Raw genomic sequence first — 18,811 nt, forward strand, 5'->3', positions numbered from 1 at the left:
GCGATGGCGCAAGGCAGAAGAAGGAGCAGGCGAGCAGCAGGAGGGGCGCGGGAGGGCAGTGCAGCAAACACCCCACCAGAATATGCAAGAGGCTAGCAGAGGTCCACCAGTCACACAGGACTGAACCAAGAAAGCAAAGTCCCCTCTGGCTCGGCAAAAGGAAAGCTAACGCACCTCGCCGGAGCCGGCCGGGGTTGGCGAGCGAGCCCAGCTTCCCTTTACTGAGTGCCTGGAAAGCGACCGGGCAAGGACCGAATTCAAACACCTCCGTGGCAGAAGCACCGTGCAGAGCAGAGGCAGGAGGGAAGGCTCGGCTGGAAGACGCGGAGGAGGCTGAACTGGCCCACTGAGATGGTGGCAGAGCTGTCTATGGACCCCACTCCCCCTGGAGTCACGGAGCCACGAAGCAGGACCCTGGGCGGGCGGGCAAGGTGGGAAGGGTGCCTTCCACAGGGTGCAAGCTCCTTTTCTTTACGAGAGAAACAAAGTGGGAAGAAGGGCCAGAGGCTGAAGGAGACAGGTCTGAGGTCAAAGACAGGACTTCTTGTGGCTCAATCTGCAGCCTGCGCTCGCTCCAGGGCTTCTTGGAGCCTTAGGAGAAGAGGCAGGCAGGCGGCTGGCTAGGGCCAGAGCCTGCGGGCTGGGAGGTCAGGACGGCAAAGGTCTCGGAGAGGAAGCGTTTAAAGTAATAACCAAGCTCACAATCCCAGCATGTGGAGGCTGAGACAGGAGGATCGTGGTTGGCGGACAGCTACTACTTAGTGAGGTCCTGTACAACTCAGTGAGACCCTATTTAAAAATAAAAAATAGGGCTGACGGTGTAGCTTGGAGGTACAATGCCCCTGGGTTCCATCCCTAGTACCACAAAAAAATTTTTTTTTAATAAAGTGACCGACTAAGCTGGGTAAGGTGGCCACAACTGTAATCCTGGGAGGCTGAGACAGGAGGATCCCAGGTTTGAGGACAGCCTCAGCAAGTAGTGAGACTCTCATCAGCCCAGTGAGACCCTGTTTTGAAATAAAAATAAAAAACAGGGCTGAGCACGTAGCTCAAAGGTAGAATACCCCTGGTTCAATCTCCAGTACCACAATAAATAAATAAATAAAGTGGCCGAACATGCTGTAAACTGCGTAAGGAGGGATAAGGACTGAGGGAACAGCGAGGGCAAACAGCTGGAGAACTGGACAAGGAAAAGACCCAGCGGAGGGGAAGTGACAGAGATGGAATGTGGACGCAGGGGCCCGGGACTGGAGAGAGGCCTGAGGCTGGCAAAAGGTCAAGGTTGGGAATCCCTCAAAAAACACCGCAACCCGGGTGTGGTGGCCACGTCTCTAATCCAAGTACGTGGGAGGCTGAGGCAGGAGGATCAGAGAACAGCCTCAGCAACTAAGGGAGGCCCTGTTTCAAAATAAAAAATAGGGCTAGGGGTATAGCTCAGAGGCAGAACACCCCTGAGCTCAGTCCCAGTACTATAATAAATACATATATACATAATACATAGGCAGAATGTCCCTGGTCTCAACCCAGAGTATCACAAAAACAAAACAAAGAGAAAAAGCGGGAAAAGCGTGGTGCGGTGGCGCACACTTGTCACCCCAGCATTCGGGAGGCTGAGACGGGAGGATGGTGGTTTTCCGCCAGCCTCAGCTACTTAGTGAGGCTCTCTGCGACTTAGTGAGACCCTTTTCAAAATAAAGAATAAAAAAATAGGCAGGAGGTGTAGCCCAGAGGTAGGATGTCCCTGGGTTCATTCCCAGTATCAAAAAAAAAAAAAAAAAAAAGAAAGAAAGAAAAGAAAAAAGAGAAAAAAAAGAAAGAAAGATCTGGAGAGGGACATGAAGTGCCCAGAGGACGAGGCAAGGGCGCTGCAAGGGCTGCCCAGTGGACACCAGCATCGCTCAGGGGCACAGCAACCTTGGAACGAAAAGACCGGCTGTGAACCCATGTGAATTCAGGGGCGCAGGAATGATGCAAGGGGCCCACTTAGAACATAATACAAGGAAAGAAATTAAATAACTACCCAACACTGCAGTGGACTGATTAGGAGAGTTTGATGAAATCCAAAGGTGCACACCTGATTGCACGCGCGCGCACACCTACATCTCCCATCCCGGCGCTTGCACTCTCCTCAGCAAGTTCACAGTGACGGGTGCAGATCAGTGTGGACCTGCCCTTCCCTCATCCACCCCGTGATGGTCCGGCCATGCAACGGCCCGCTTCAGCCATCTCCCGAGAGGCCTGTGACGCTGCTCTCTACTCCAGACACCCACTCCGCCCCGGGCGCTCCCCGGTCCCCTCAGTGACACGACGGACTCAGAAATCAACCAGGAGCAAAGCAGCAAGGGACCCTGCCACTGAAAGAAGTCATCCACGCGGATTTTGTCCGGCTTTGTCTTCCATTTGTGGGAACAAGCCTTCCCTTTCCAGGTCTCCAAGTGATTAGAGTCAACAGCTATTTTTACTTTTTGCAAAAAAAAAAAAAAAAAGAATATAAAACATTTATTAATAATTTCTTGTAGCCGGGCGTGGCAGCACACGCTTGTAATCCCAGCATTCGGGAGGCTGAGACAGGAGGATCTGGGTTCGTGGACAGCCTCGGCTACTTAGTAGGCCCTTTGCAACTCCGTGAGACTCTGTTTCCAAATTAAGAATAAAAAAAATAGGGCTGGGGGTGTAGCTCGGAGGTAGAAGGACCCTGGGTTCCATGCCTAGTATCTCACAGACACAAAAAATATTCCTTGTTATTGTTTATGGTACTTGAGATTGAACTCAGTGGCATTCTACCCGAGTTCCATGCCCAGTCTTATTTTATGTTTTATTTTGAAACAGGATCTGTCTTGCTCGTTACTGACACTGAGTACCCGCCTCCCAAGCCTGGGATTACAGTGTGTGCCATCAGGCTGGCTTAAGAATTCCTTATAACATTGATTACATGAAAAATGATCATATATTGATTATCTTGGGTTAAATCAAACATAATATTGAAATTAACTTTGTTTCTCTTTACCTTCTCAATATGATTCCTAAAAATTGTGACTTGCATTCTATTTTCATTGGCTAATACTGGTCTAGAGCTTCTAACTTACTCAACAACTATTTTAAAATACTGCCTTGCCAGGTGTAGTGGCACACGCGTGTAATCCCAGCACTTGGGAGGCTGAGACAGGAGGATCGCGGTTCGCAGACAGCCTCAGCTACTTAGTGAGGCCCTCTGCAACTCAGTGAGACCCTGTTTCAAAATAAAAAAATAAAAAATAGGGGCTGGGGGTGGAGCTTGAAGGTAGAGTGCCCTGGGTTCCATCCCCAGATTACTACCTCTATACCTACTCTTAGCTAGAATAGAAAGAAGGAGAAAGAGTAGACACTTTCATAACTTTAAGAGTCTGCAGGTATCTAGTTCCGACGTCTCCATGTGGCAAGGGAGGCCCTGGCATGTGGGTGGGAGTGGACAGCCCTGGGAAGCCAGTGGCATTATTCTAGGGAGCTTAAGTCTCAGAACTGGTAATCCTCTCTGAAATGTTATCAATTAGCCATTCAGAGAAAGATCTCATCAGTAAACTTCAGTTCTTGTACAAGGTACTTAACTTGAAAGACCTTCAGACAAAGCTGTCTGTCAAGAACTGCACTCCACTCACTGGCAGGCCCTTGCCCTGGGTTCACCCCAGCACCACAAAAACAGAAAAGAAAAAAAGGAAAAGATGGAGGGAAAGATTCATGGAGAAAACGGCCTCCGGCTGTTGACTTTAATTTCATATAAACAAAAAGCAAAAGGTGGCTCTGCCACCTGTCACTTGGCCCAGGACTGCGAAACTGCGCTGTGTTTTGCCCTTTGAGATTCAGGCTCTGCAGAGGAAGACACAGACCTCAGCATGGGGAAGACCGGGCCCACTCTGTGGTGGTGGAGGAGCGCCTCATCTCTTGTTCTATCGCCTGATGTAATGTTCTCTCACTGGTCACATATGACATTGTACGGGAGAGCAGATATTCAAGGGGGGTCAAGGGAAGAGCATGTCCTACCCCTCAGAAGCACTCGTGTGGTCAAACAGGATAAAGAAACCCTGGACAGCAGATTCCTCACACCCGACATCCGCATTTTCTTTTTATTGTGGCTATCATTTATCTTACCCCTTTTTAGAGAACGCAAAATAGAAAAGTCGTCTCATCGTGAGCTCAGACTCGTAACAACTGCTGTCGCTTCTAATCAAATCAGAGTGAGTCATTAAGAACATCCTTCCTTACACTTCTCAGTACAAAGCACACTGGGCCAAACATTCTTTTGATCAATTCCCAGAGGGCCTGTCCAAGAGAACTGCTACCTGGGTCATCAAAAATAGTTTGAGGGGAGCCGGGCGGGCATGGTGGCGCAGCCTTGGAACCCCAGCATTCGGGAGGCGGAGACCGCAGGATCAAGTTCACAGCCAGCCTCTGCTACTTAGTGAGGCCCTCTGCAACTCAGAGTGACCCTGGTTCAAAATAAAGAATACAAAAGAAGGGTTGAGGGTGGAGCTCGAAGATAGAATGCCCCTAGGTTCCATCCCCAGTACGGCAAAAAAAAATTCATGGAGCCAGGCGTGGGGGCGCATGCTTGCAATCCGAGTACTTGGGAGGCTGAGACAGGAGGATTGCGGGTTTGCAGCCAGCCTCAGCTCCTTAGTGAGGCCCTCCAAAACTTAGGGAGACCTTGTTTCAAATTAAAGAATAAAACTAGGGCTGGGGTTGTAGCTCGGAGGTAGACTGCCCCTGGGTTCCATCCCCAATACCCCCCCACACACACACACAAAATAGTTCCTGGAAATAGCTACACATGGGACAAAAATATAGTTACACTCAGTTGCTCAAGGTGGAAAAAATAGTGCTGGCTTCCAAGTTCCCCAAAGGGCAGAAGGGGCTAAGGACTAAGCCGTGAGGGCAGAAGGGGCAGCCCGGCCGAGGACCCCTCCTGGACTTTCTGTCCAGGGGGTTTCAGGCCAGCAGCCCTCCACCCTTCTGCTTGGATTCTACCTAAGAATAGGACACAGACTACATACAAAGCTGAAGATCACGTTAGTTCTAATATTAACATTAAACTTCAAGAAAAAACCCAGACCACAGCAGGGGCTGCAAACTCAAGGCCTCGGGGCCAGGTGGCCCACAGAGGCAAGGACACGTGACCCCTGCAGGATGGTGGTGGCCACGGGCACAGGGGACACAGGCATGTCCATGAAAAGCAGCACGCCCTTGGCTCTGCAGACCACTGCCAATGAGGGCTCAGACCCTGTGATTTTCAGATTTCTTCAAGAGGTCAGGAATCCTAATGTATGTGTGATCTCAACTGATTCTGATTTATAAACAATGACTCTTAACCCCCAAAACTAAAAACTCCTCTTAAAAAAAACAAAAACACTATGAGCTGGCGTGGTGGCGCACGCTTGTAATCCCCGCGCTTGGGAGGCTGAGACAGGAGGATCGCGCAGGTTCGAAGCCAGCCTCAGTTACCTAGTGAGGCTCTCAGCAACTTAGTGAGACCCTGTTTCCAAATAAAGTATAAACTAGGTCTGAGAGTGTAGGCCAGAGGTAGAAGGCCCCTGGGTTTCATCCCCAGCATCACACACACACACACACAAAAAAAACACTATAAACTGGGCATGGTAGTGCATGCTCATAATCCCAGTACTTGGGAGGCTGAGAAAGGAGGATTGTGGTTTTGTGGCCAACCTCAGGTACTTAGGGGAGGCCCTCTGCAACTTAGACCCTGTTCCAAAATAAAGAATAAAAAATAGAACTGGGGGTATAGCTTGGAGGTAGAATGCCCCAGGTTCAATCCCCAGTACTACACACACACACACACATAAAAGTATGTGGACCAAGCAAAATATGGCTTTGGGTGGCCAATTCGTCACATCTAGGTAGGAGGTTAGAATACTGGGCAAAGGTCAAAAACTACCAACTACCTCTGCAGATGTCCTAAGTTGGAAGGCTTGGCCCAGCCCCTTGGTCTCTCTTTACAGCTGCTCGGAAGCTGAAGCGATGACCACTCTGCCACACTGACTGTGACACTGGACTCAGGACACCGGAGCCCTGCTGGGAACACAGGCCTCACACTGCCCCCCTCCAGCAGGCCCTGCCACTACAGACCAGAGGGGCTCGTGCTCAGTGGCACCATGTGGAAACTCTGCACGGGGTGGGCACGAAAAAGAACTCGCAAGTGTCAGCTGCTCGTGGACTTTATCCACACAAGAGCAGAACACACAGCAGGCCGCACTTCTCCCCTGAACAGGAGATTCTGGTCCAGTTACAAACCCAGCACTCCAGCCGGGCATAGTGGCGGAGGCGGAGGCAGGAGACCACCAGTCCCAGCAACTTGGCAAGGCCCTGGGCAATTTAGTGAGAGCCTGTTTCAAACTGAAAAATAAAACAGGGCTGGAGTAGAGCTCAGAGGTAGAATGCCCTTAGCTCAGTCCCCAGTAACCCCCACAAGCAGTCCCACAAAATTTTTAAAGCTTGTTCTACTTTCAAGTAAGATGGACAATGAAACAGCCGTGCAATGCCACAGAATTCGGCAAGAGCAAGACACGAAACCCAATTCTCCAGACTGGGCCCTCTGGTCCTGCGCTCGCCCCTGGGGTCACATCCGCGGGCCCACAGAGCCAGGTCCAGGCCGTGTCTCAGGCCTGTCTGACCACCATATTTACAGAGCCCATGGACAACCCCCTAAGGGCCCCGACAGGCGGGCAGCCCGAGCCCTTTCCACGTCTGCAAGTGTCCCTGGGGCGTGGGGGGGCGGCCGAGCGCTTCTGATGCGGGCAGGACCTTTCCGGGTAAGACTAACCAGTATCAGAGACATACAGGGCCCCACCCTTGAGGACAAAATGCTCCGTCAACGACGCGCCAGGCAGGAAGGGCCTCCTCACAGCCAGCAGGGCCTTGCTTCAGTGCGTTACAGGGCTGGCCACAGTCGCCTGAAGCCGCTAACTTCGGCTCTGTGAAAGCATCCAGCGCGCTTGCGGGAAAAGCAGACGCATCGCTAAGCAAAGGAAGCGATGACTCTGAAGGAATATTAGCTGCAAACTGCCCGACTGCCAAAGCAGAGGAAGTATTTTTTTGAAATGTAGCCAAATATAGAATACAGATTGTGTCCTACATTCAGAGTTTGTCTTTCTAGAAAGCATCTTTTAAAGGCAAAGGAGATAAAGTGAGCTGTGAACAGGAGACTAAAATGAGCTCAAACCACAAATAACCCAACATACTTAGCGCTTCCTTATGATCAGCCTGCAAAACCCAAACACCAAAGACACAGACTATAGGTATGATGCCAGCCGAACCCTTAACTTCGGCTATACCTTTTTTTCCTTCTAAAATGGGGCTGGCATGTCCATATTATCCAGAGATGGCATTCTGTCAGTGTGAAGGCAAGTACAAGGGAACCATTGGGCCGGTTCTGCCCTGTGACCAAAACGGCATGCTCTGTGCAGCTCGCAAGTGCTTAGAAGAGCAAACACCTCCCCACACTGAAGACGGACTCGGAGGACGGCCGCGCCAAGGCCAGCTGCAGTCATGCCGGCAGCGGAGGAAGTGCCAGCCCCTGCTGCGACCCAAAGCATGTCTCCCTCCTCCAAGGCCACGCATTTCCTACTTTCTTTTTTCTTTTCTTTTTTTCTTTTTTTTTTGGTGGTACTGGGGTTCCTGGAAGCCCTTCTTAGACTCCGGGCTACACTCCCAGACCTATTTTTACATTTTTATTTGGAAACAGGGTCTCCTAAGCCAGCACGTGGCTGGCTTCGAACCTGCGCGATCCTCCTGTCTCTGCCTCCCAAGCGCGGGGATTACAAGCGTGCGCCGCCACGCCCGGCTTCCTACTTTCAAAAGCAACATCTTTCCAACAAAGTCTGTTGGGAAACACAGAATTTGTTCGTTACCACCAAGTAGTGGGACAAGTTGCAAAAGGGAGCTTGGTAGAGCCGGGCGCGGTGCGCACGCTTGTCATCCCCGCGCTTGGGAGGCGGAGCAGGAGGATCGCGCAGGTTCGAAGCCAGCCGTGCTGGCGTAAGAGACCCTGTTTCTAAATAAAAATATAAAAATGGGTCTGAGAGTGTAGCCTGGAGGTAGGATTCCATCCCCAGTACCATCAAAAAAAGAAAAAGAAAAAAAAACGGAGTCTGGTGGACAAACATGCACCCATGAAGCAGAGGTATGGGGTTTGTTCAACTTCTTTTCACAGTGATTCTCTGTGCAGTCGCTGCTTTTTGTTTTTGCAGTACTGGGGATTGAACCTAGGGACCTTCCACCTCTGAGCCACACCCTCAGGCCTATTTTGTTTTTTATTTTTAAACAGATCTAAGTTGCAGATCTAGGTTGGCGGTGAACCTGCAATCCTCCTGTCTCACCCTCCCAAGTACTGGGATGACAGGTGTGTGTGTCACGATACCAGGCAGAGCAGTAACTGTGGTAAGTCTGGGGATGAGTTCACTACAAGAGTCAGACTCACCAAGGATGGAGCCAGTGGGGAGAGGAGCGCAGGACCACCCAGTGGCCACCGCTCCCCACTCAGTGCTGCTACTCAGACTTTCAAAAGCGTTCTCATGGCCGCCACTTGAGAAGGCCTGCAAACTCAGGACTTGGGAGGCTGAGGCAGGAGGACCGCAGGTTTGTGGCCAGACTCAACAACTTAGGGAGGCCCTCCACAAGTAAGTGAGACCCTATTTCAAAATAAAAAAAAATTAAGTAGGGCCGATGGTATAGCTAAAAGGCAGAAGAATGCCCCTGGGTTCAAACTCTAGTACCATTAAAAAAAAAAAAAAAAAAAAAAAAAAAAAGCATTCTCATTAGCAGGCAGAAACAGGGGAAAATAGTAATCTGTAGTGAGAATAGACTAAATACAGCTAATCGTGCTAATGTTTCTAGGATGTACTCAAGAAAAACTGCCAGTGGACACCGAGGAGGACTTAGCAACCTGATGTGACTGGACTCGGCTTGCGGATCTCAGCACCGTCCGCCCGCCTTAACCCCTACGGACGAGGCCCAGGGCAACAGTGGTCAGTGCTCCTGACTCCAAGGTGCCTGAACACCTGCTTGGATCAGAGGAGAGTCACTGAGCAAAACAGAACAACAACAAAACAAAATGCCCTCCCTGCTGGACGCCTGCGCAGAGGCCCCTTCTCACGACGAGACCGGCCACACAAGCACCCTGGCTCCCGGAAGGCATGGCTGCCTTTATCCTTCCAGAAGGACAACAAAGCCTGGCTATTTGAACTCCACAAGGAATAAGTGTAACAGGGACAAGCGCTCAGCCACCCAGGGAGTTTAAAGCTAATTCACTGATTGCCCTAAATGCGGTTTGCTTATTTGTTCTGCTGATGATGAGCGATCTCATCCTTAGACATTTCTAAGTAACTCAGGTACTTAAGAGAACTCAACAACTTGACATAAGTACTTGGTGTTCACTTTCCTGCAAGCAATTCCAATCATGTATAAGCCTCTGAGCGACCCATCTCCCATCACAATAAAAAATAGCAAACTGCTGGAACTTAGTAAGGCAGTTTTTAAATAACTTTCTCCCACAGAAGAAATGTGCCAATAAGATCCATTAAGAAAGAAAACAGTTGCCAGCCGTCATGGCGCACGCTTGTAATCCCAGCAATCGGGAGGCTGAGACAGGAGGATCCAAGTTCGAGGACAGCCTCAGCTACTTACTGAGACCCTTTGCAACTCGGTGAGACCCTGTTTCAAAATAAAGAATAAAAAATAGGGCTGGGGTGTAGCTCGGAGGTAGAATGCCCCTGGATCTTATCCCCAATACTACTAAATAAATAAATAAATAAATAAATAAATAAATAAATAAATAAAAAAGTAGGGCTGGGGGTGTAGCTCGGAGGTAGAATGCCCCTGGGTTCCACCCCCAGTACCACAAGGAAGGCAGGCAGGTAGGCAGGCTGGCTGTCAAGCCAGGCGCAGTGGCACACACTTGTAATCTCTGTACTTGAGAGGCTGAGACAGGAGGATCGTGGTTCGCAGCCAGCCTCTGCTACTTAGTAGGCCCTCTGCAACTTAGTGAGACCCTGTTTCCAAATAAAGAATAAAGAATTCGGAGGTAGAATGCCCCTGGGTTCGATCCCCAGTACCCCACACACACACACACACACACACACACACACACACACACACACACACACACAAGGGAAGAGTAAAGGAGAGGATGCTTCCTAACAGAGTGAAGGAAAACCGTCGGCTTCGCTGCTCACATTTCAAACACACTTTTGGAAACCGAGTTTGGCTGTGTGCATCTCTTCGTTGTGAGCGTGCTGCACACTCACCCACAAAAGCCACAGACACGGCCCGGGCTTTTCCTTCTTCAGCTCTGAAAGAAAACCAGGTCTCAGAATCAAAGAGAAAGCGCCAGGGCACAAGACTGTCGGACCCAAACGCTGACTTCAACAAGTGGACCTAAAGCCAACGAACGGGCCTCCCAGCCGGCACTGAATGGCAAGGGACACACACCTCCCACAGAAAGGCCAGACCTGTTGCTTTCCTAGCACTCCTGACGACTCTATCTAATGACCTCAGGCTACCTAACCACAAAAATGTCTTTACTGCCTTGATAGCGCCTTAAAGCACTCAGAACTATAACTATAGGAAGAAAAAGAAAAGAAAGCAAGGTGAAAATCATTCATAATAGTTTGGATTACTTTGTCTGCAGCGCAGCTTCGTAGCCTGAAGATCAGTGAACGTGGGGGCTCGGGTTTCTTTGGCTTCGGGTGGAAGAACCTCCCGTATGAAATACTCTTGCTTCCAGTTCTCAAACATTCACAACTTCCCAGCTGCCAGCAAGATACTCATCATGATGTGAAGCTGCCCTGGAAAGGAGCAGGGTGCGGCGGGGCACCTGGAGACCATCTCTCTGCAGAGCCGCATATTCCCGAGTGCTGGAGACTTCGGGACTTTCTTCTCAAACACAACAGATGTGTAAACCATCATCTTATTCAAATGAGGCTTGGGCCAGATGTAGGTTTCTTTCTAAAATTACAACATAAAGGGCAGCACTGTCTGTGTGTCTAGCTGGGGCTGAAGCTTTCGTCAATTCTCAAGAATCAGTTCCTCCGTCTCTTACAGGAAAACCACCCAGCTGCTCGTTACAGAAGAACGGCAACGCGTAGTGTGCCGGGGCCGCTCATTTTCCCACATCGCTAACCAAATGAGCCCTACTTCTGAAAATACTTAACGCCCCTTGGGGGAGAAAAAGAGACCCAGTTCTTTCAAGTCACTAACTATACTGGCAAACCTGCAAATGTTTGAACCTAAGGGAGCCTACCTGCAACTGACTCAAACTTAATGATCAGTTAGACCGAGATCATTTGAACAAAAGAAGTGACCGAGCCCAAAGAGAGGACGGGAACCATCAGGCGCTGTCAGCGCGGCCACCAAGACAAGGCTCAGCCTGGCACTCTTCCTTGACGCCGGGGTGATCTAACCAAAGGCCTTTACTGGGTAGTTTGGGGGGGATTAAGACTCTGTAAGGCTGCTTCCTTATGGAGAGTCACATTTCATATCTACAATAAAAAAGTACTTTATGTCTGGGCCTGGTGGCACAGGCCTGTGACCTGGGCTACTCAGGAGGCTGAGGCGGAAGGTCCCCGGCCAGCCTGTTTCTCTTTTTTTGGGGTGCTAGGGATGGAACCCAAAGGCATTCTACCACAGAGCTGCATCCTCAGCCCCCTTTCATTGCTTATTTTTGAACCAGGGTCTTGCTAGGTGGCTGAAGTCTCACTTAGCTGCTCAGGCTGGCGTGGACCTGCACCCCTGCTGTCTCTGCTGCCCAAGTACTGGGACTGCAGGCGCGTGTCACCAGGTCCAGCTCAACACGAATCTTTTTAAAAAGGACTGGTAGTGTAGCCTAGTGGTAGAGGCCCTGGTTTCAATACTGGGAAAAAGTGTGTGTGTTAGAACCAACTCCACCCCAAGCCCCTCTAGACAGCAGTGTGAACGAGTCAAGACTGATGAGGCGAGTACTTCACGGCTCCTCCAAGCTGCCTGTGAAGTCTGACACCAGAGACAAACGTGCTGTGAAATTTAAAGCTTCTGTGAAACACAGATGGTATCAGCTTCCACTGGCTAGAAATTCCAGCCTTTCTCCCAAAGCCACGCAGCAGGCGCTACTCCGTTAGGCCAGGACTCCACATGCCGACTTCTCCCAGAATGACCTACCCTGGTGGGGACTGGGCGACCGCACTCGCCCCTCCTGGGCCCTCCCTTCTGTACATCATTACGCACTGCCGGGCCGGCCACGTGCCGGCAACCGACTCCAGCCCAGGCAGAGGACCAGTGAATGAGATGCAACAGCTGGCCTCAGACGCTTGCGTCTGAGAGATGGACAGGGTCGTAATAAAGCACTGTGCAGGACACACTGGGGACAGCGCAACTCCTGGGCGAGGGGGCACACGCTCGCACTAGACTGCGGGCCGGGCACTCTGGCCAAGGCAGGGAAGATAAGGCTGACTGGAGAACGCTGGTCTGGCTGGCAGAGAAGCCACGCGGGCGGGGGGCTGACTACAGTCTGGCCGCCGCGCTCTGCAGCAGGACCAGCGCGGGTATGATGAAAGCACCAGGGGTCGCCGCACAGAGGACCGCCGGGGTCAGAGCTGTTTTCAAAACAAGCACTCTAGTCCTACTGTGAAGGACATGCACAGCGGAAGAGGGGGGTGTGGGATTATCGAGGGCCAGATGAACGGGAACCAGTTTCACTCATTTCTGCAGTGTTAAACTACCAAACACTGCAGTGTCACCGGTAGAATCTGAAGACCTGGACCACTGGGCAGAGGCCATTAGTGACGACCAAGGCCGGTGGGAGAGGGATGCAGAGCTCCTCAAGTCCCCGGCACTCCTGGATGCTCCAGCCTTGAACATGTAGTAGCTGGTACCAAACCACACCACCTGGGAAAACAGTGACCTCACAGACCTGGGCTTTCCTGAGCAGGGACGCACAGCAACAGGCCGGCCTCTGCCAGTATTAGCCATTACCGGGAACAATTAACAGCAACACTGCAGGGAAGAAGGTCAAACTGCGAAATACACACGGGCTCACGCAGGCCTCAGAGAAAGCACTTGCAGTTCAAGGCACAATTCAGAAGAGAGGATTCTGCAACCAAGAAGAGCCAAAACCAGACCGCGGGAGAAAAAGAAACAAGAGCCGGGCGTGGTGGTGCGCGCTTGTAATCCCAGCATTCGGAAGGCGGAGACTGGAGGATCAGCCCTTCGCAACTCAGTGAGACCCCGTTTCAAAAAATAAAAAGACTAAAATATAGGACCGGGGGTGTAGCTCGGAGGTAAAATGCCCCTCGATTCCATCCCCAGTATTGCAAAGGAAAGAAAAAAAGAAAGAAAGAAAGAAAGAAAGAAAGAAAGAAAGAGAAAGAAACAAGAGCCGGGCATGGTGGTTCACCTGTTATCCCAATACTGAGGAGGCCAAGACAGGAAGATTGCAGATTTGAGGACAGCCTCAGCAACCTAGCGAGACTCTCCTTCAAAACAAAAATGTAAAAAAAAGGGGGGGGGGGCTGGAGGTCTAGCTCAAAGGTGGAATGTCCCTGGGTTTAATCTCTAGGATCACCAAATAAAGAGAAAAAAGAAAAGGTGGGGGAACAACAAAATAAGCAGTTATTTCAGCAGTTCTTAGTCCAAAAGACCTTCACATGAATAAAGAAACTTATTACGCATTTATACTGTGCAGCTCAGTATACATTAACTAATTACAGTATTTGATAGCAGTTGTGCCTTCTAGGTTTTAAAGAGCTACTTGTAATCAAATGGAAAATGCAGTAGGCAGGCCAAGACCCCAGCAGCAGGCACGGAACTGGCTGCTAAAGCCATCTGCTTCCATCCATTCTATCCTTCCCCACTCACCCCAGGGGACTTTTCAGAACCTCTGGCACGGTGTGCAAGCCCCCCAGAGCACTCCTAGAACTGTGCCCGCGATGTCGAGCAAAGATAACCGAGCGCCCTTCCCCCACTACTTCTGCTTGTCCTCCCAGATAGCGCAGTGCCAGTCCAGACAAGCGCGAAGGCCTTTCCACCCTTTCCAAAGTGGCGACCAGACGCCTAAATTTAGTGCACTCACCCTGGGCCAGACGAGGACATTTGGATCCAATGGGTCACTCCAGATGACTACAACTTCCCGGCCGCCCCAGTCACTTCCGTTTGCCCTTTTTTCTTAAGTGAAGTGAGTCATACTGTATAGATCTTTCTCTTCTGCACAAAATACAGCTTATTCCTCTGAAGGGAATGGCGCTTAAATAAACATTATTTGGAAGTTTTGATACTCATCTTATGGGTCTAGAGCAACAAAAGTGGCATATAGCAGTAAGGACTTCTAGTGCATTGCCGTTCTAACATGGTTTAACCTACGCAGACGTTAGACCCTACTTCAGAAGGAAGGCAGCTATAAAAGCAACGCCAGTTGGAGGAGTGGCCCACTTCACAAAACCTGCCTCCAACATGGAATACATCCTGCCTCAGGTCATCAAGCTACTATGGCAATCTCCTTCATCTGAAACAATCAAATCGTTCACCCTGAAAAGCTGTGAGCTGTGGCAGAAAATCCAAGAACACAGAAATGAGCAGCCGGGTGTGGCAGTGCACGCCTGCAATCCCAGCACGTGGGAGGCTGAGACAGGAGGACTGCAGGTTCAAGACCAGCCTCGGGAACTTAATGAGACCGTATCTGAAAATAAAAAAATCAGGCTGGGTATAGCTCAGAAGTACAGTGCCCCTGGGTTCAATCCCCAGTAGGAAAAGAAGAAGAGGAGGAGGAGGAGGAGGAGGAGGAGGAGGAGGAGGAGGAGGAGGAGGAGGAGGAGGACGACGACGACGCAGAGAGAGAACAAGAGCAAGCACCCGAGCCAAGCCTTCTTCAACTAGCCAGCAGCATAGCGGCCATTCCTGCCATCCCCTCGAGCCTCTCTTCCCTCATTCCAGCTCCTCAAACGAACCCTTTCCCTTATCTGCGCGCGCTCTCTCTCTTGGACAGCAAGACCAACGCAAACAGGAGGCTAACTTAGTGCTACTTCTACTTTTCAAGCCAGATGGTCTTAGATCATTTAAATGCAAGGAAACAATTTTAAGAGCCACTGACACCTGGGCGTGGTAGCGCAAGCCTGTGGCTCTGGTACTTGGGAGGCTGAGACGGGATCCCATGTTCAAGACCAGCCAGCAATGCAGCAGGACTCTCAGCAAATTAGGAAGATCTATTTCAAACAAGAAATAAAGAGGGCTGGGGTGCAGTCCGGAGGCAGAATGCTCTTCCTGGGTTTAGTCCCCAGTCTTCCCCACGCACACACAAAGCCACTTACGTATGCTGTCAAAGCTGACTTCTTATACATCTAAATGCATATGAGCACTGACTATTCATTCCCACTAAAGACTCAAAACACAGGTAGGTTCACTTTCTCAAACTGAGCCAGCAGAGAATGTCTGCCCAAAACATGTTTTCTAGGCAGTCACAGCCATCAACACTCAAGCCCACTTCATCTTCTCATTTGTTTCCGAGTCTCTGTATCTGTCTGTCCTAATCAGAATAATGTTCTAAGTCAGAATAATGAGAAATGACAACACCTGGTTTGTACAGCTTTAAGCAAAAATTACACATTACTTTCCTAATTATGATAAACCAAACAAGCTCAAAGTACAACTTTATATAAGGCTGCCCTCATTCTGATATGCTATAATATACATATAGTGTGTGTGTGTGTGTGGTGCTGGGAATTGAACCCAAGGGCATTCTATCTCTGAGGTACAACCCCAGCCCGATTTTTTACCCTTTATTTTGAAATAGGGTCTAAGTTGTGGAGTGTTGAGCTGGGTATAGTGGCACATGTTTGTAATCTCAGCATTTGGGAGGCTAAGAGCAGAGGATCGTGGTTGGCGGACAGCCTCAGCTACTAAGTTGTGGCTGGGCGCGGTAGCGCACGCTTGTGATCCCCGCACTTGGGAGGCAGAGACAGGAGGATTGCGCAGGTTCGAAGCCAGCTGCGCTGGCTTAAGAGACCTTGTTTCCAAATTTTAAAAAAGTACTTAAAAAAATAGGTCTGGGAGTGTAGCCCGGAGGTAGAAGGGTTTCCAGGAACCCCAGTACCACCAAAATAATAATAATAATAAGTTGTGGAATGTCTCATGAGGTAGCTGAGGCTGGTCGTGAACTGGATCCTCCTGTCTCAGCCTTCAAAGTACTGGGATTACAAGCTTGCGCCACAACGTCCGCTATTTTATTTTTTAAACTTCCGTTTTCTACCCATCATAAATATGTTTCTTCAATTCCTGAAAAATAATGGTTTTGGTAAATCGACATGACCTTGGAAAGTTAACCACTTTACATTCCCCCAAGGTCATCTGGATTCTAGGTTTTTAAAAATGCCACAGTTGTAAAATAAAGAGCCACTTTTAAATTTTAAAAGAAGAGCCAGACTTCAATTTTAGAAAAGAAAATACCTGCATGGTAGAGGTAAGAAAACCCCATAGTCATTGGGCATGGCGGTGCATACTTGTGATGCCAGGACTTGGAAGGCTGTGATAGGAGGATGGCAGGTTCGAGGACAGCCTCAGCGACTTGGCGAGGCCCACAGGAAAAAACAAAATAGGGCTGGGGGTATAGCTCAGAAGTAGAAATGTCCCTGGGCTCAATCCCTAGTACCACAAACAAAGAGAAATCAAATTCAGACATAACATGTTTATAATATGAATCTGCTGCCAGTTTCATATAAAGATTTCCCCCCAGAGCCTCCACTCCTGATGGAGGCCATCATAGCCAGCTCCAACACTTCACACTGACAGCTTTCATGCAAAGCCCGTTGACTAAGTCCAGTACAGACAAGTGTCTCCATACTCTCAAAGCCACTGGTGCAATTTATTCGTCCAAACCAGAGACTAGACATGGAATCCAAATTCTATATATTGATCAATCCGATTTCTCCAGATGACAGTGGTTATAAAGAGTGGTCTATCAGAAGCTAATATACATCACGGCCCCAGAAGGCACAATCCTATGAAATAAACATAAAACCACAGCTGCCAAAAAAAGACTTTTGTTAGCCAAGCATATCAAAGAACTGCCTAAAGCTTTCTTCTTTTTTAAGCGAAGCTCAAAATAGACTTCCATCCTCCAGCTGATGGAGCTCACGATTTGCCTTTTGAGCCTAGAAGCTGAAGAGAGCGTCCACTGCTTCTCCCTTTACCCGAGTAACAAAATCTAGTGCATCGCTTACTTAAGATACTGAGTAAGTGTGGTTTGGGTTTATCCTCACAACCCCCGCAATGACATTTAATCGGGAGTACATATTTTCTTTAGAAGGACTTAGCCGCTTTTGAAAGAAGGCCTCTTTCGGGTTTCCATCTAGTGTTTTACAGGTCTAAGAAACCCGACCTTCCTAACTTTTTGTTTATAAACCACCACAACCCACAAGTCGACGCAGTCTCAGGAGACAAGATCATCTCCGCCATGCCCAGTGGACGAGGCTGCTCAATGAAGAAAGCAGCCGCTCTGGGCAGGGCTGAAGCGTCTCCCTTCCCCTGCTCCCTGCCTGCAAGGGTAATTAATACACTGGGCCGGGTTGAAAGGCTCCAGGGCCTGCTAATCCCACTCGGCTCACAAAGCTGCGCCTCCTCGCTCAGTTCACAGAGCAAAGCCTCTGGCTCCGCCAGACCCTCCCTGCCTCCCTTCTCTAGGGCGGCGGGCGCTCCCCAGGAAGCCTCCGCCTCCACCGGAGGATGCGGGCGCCGCTCGCCGCCCCGGTCACCATGGGGTCTGCCGGCCCCAAGGAGCCCAAGCCCCACGAGAGACGGGCTCCCGCCGGGCTCGACGAACACCCTCTCCAGCGCCCAGCGAAGAACCGGCACGCCAGTGCACGGCCTCGGAATGAATGAACAGGAAGGAAGAGGGGACTGTCACCCCGGGCGCCCGACGCTCGACACCGGGGGAAAGGAAGCGTGGAGGGCGGGGGAGCGAACCTGTCCCCCGGGAGACAAAGGAAGGCGGTCCGAGGGGGTCCGGTCCAGGAAGGGAAGTGGCGGGGTGCTAAATCAACGCGGGGGACAAAGGGTGGGCGGCCGGGGCGGGGCCGGGGCGAGGACCCCGCGTGGAGCCCGGGGGCCGCCCGGGAGGGAGGCCGCGGGGACACGCGGGGGACAAAGAGCCGGCGAGGCGGCCGCCGCCGGGGGATCGAGCCCGGGGCCGCGGGGGCCGCGCGCCCTGGGGGGAGCCCCAGGCCCGGGTCCGAGGGGAGGTCCGCGCGGCCTAAGCCGAGGGCCGCGGCGCGCCGGGGCGCTCCCGCACCTGGTAAATGGCCGCCCAGTTCCTGGCCTTGTCGATCTGCTCGAACTCCTTCTCCATCTCCATGGCGGGCCGCGGCGGCCGCCCGGCTCCTCCTCCGCCCGCGCCGCGCCGTCCGCGCCGAGCCCCGGGGCCCGCCGCCAGCCTCCGCTCCGCCGCCACCGCCGCCCCAGCCGCCGCGGCTACTTCATGTCAACCGGCAGCCGGAAGTACGCACCCCGCCGGCCGCGGCTCCGCCCCCGAGGCCGGGGCCAATCAGCGCGCGCGGACGGCGCCGAGCACTTCCGCGGGGCGGGGCCGGGGCGGGGCCCGGGGAGCGGCCGCGGCCCCGCGAGGCGTCGGCGGCGCGCGCTCCCTCCGCCCCTCCCGGGCCGTGGGCTCGGGCGTGGCGCGCGCCCGTTGCCTAGGCGACCCCGGGAGCCCCGCCCTCCCCGCGTGGGCTTGCTGGGCTCGGGCGGGTTGAGTCACGTCGGAGTGACCTTGAGATAGTCATGCATCTTTTTTTTTCCTCTTTTTTCCTTT

At 51.4% G+C, this 18,811-nt stretch overlaps 1 protein-coding gene across 1 annotated transcript in view; it reads right to left on the minus strand.

Annotated features, from left to right (window-relative positions):
• The window catches only part of PTPN1 (protein tyrosine phosphatase non-receptor type 1), a gene marked incomplete at both ends in the record, with an annotated part of 57,931 nt that extends 39,576 nt beyond the window's left edge, over window positions 1-18,355 (minus strand). Inside the window, one exon of the mRNA XM_080716250.1 lies at window positions 18,293-18,355. Within this exon, the coding sequence (XP_080572376.1) occupies window positions 18,293-18,355 (63 nt within the window). The remainder of the gene's footprint in view (window positions 1-18,292) is intronic.
• Between the last annotated feature and the right edge of the window lie 456 nt (window positions 18,356-18,811).

This window comes from Muscardinus avellanarius (genome assembly GCF_963383645.1).
Source record: "Muscardinus avellanarius genome assembly, chromosome: 19".
Classification (NCBI taxonomy): Eukaryota; Metazoa; Chordata; class Mammalia; order Rodentia; family Gliridae; genus Muscardinus; species Muscardinus avellanarius.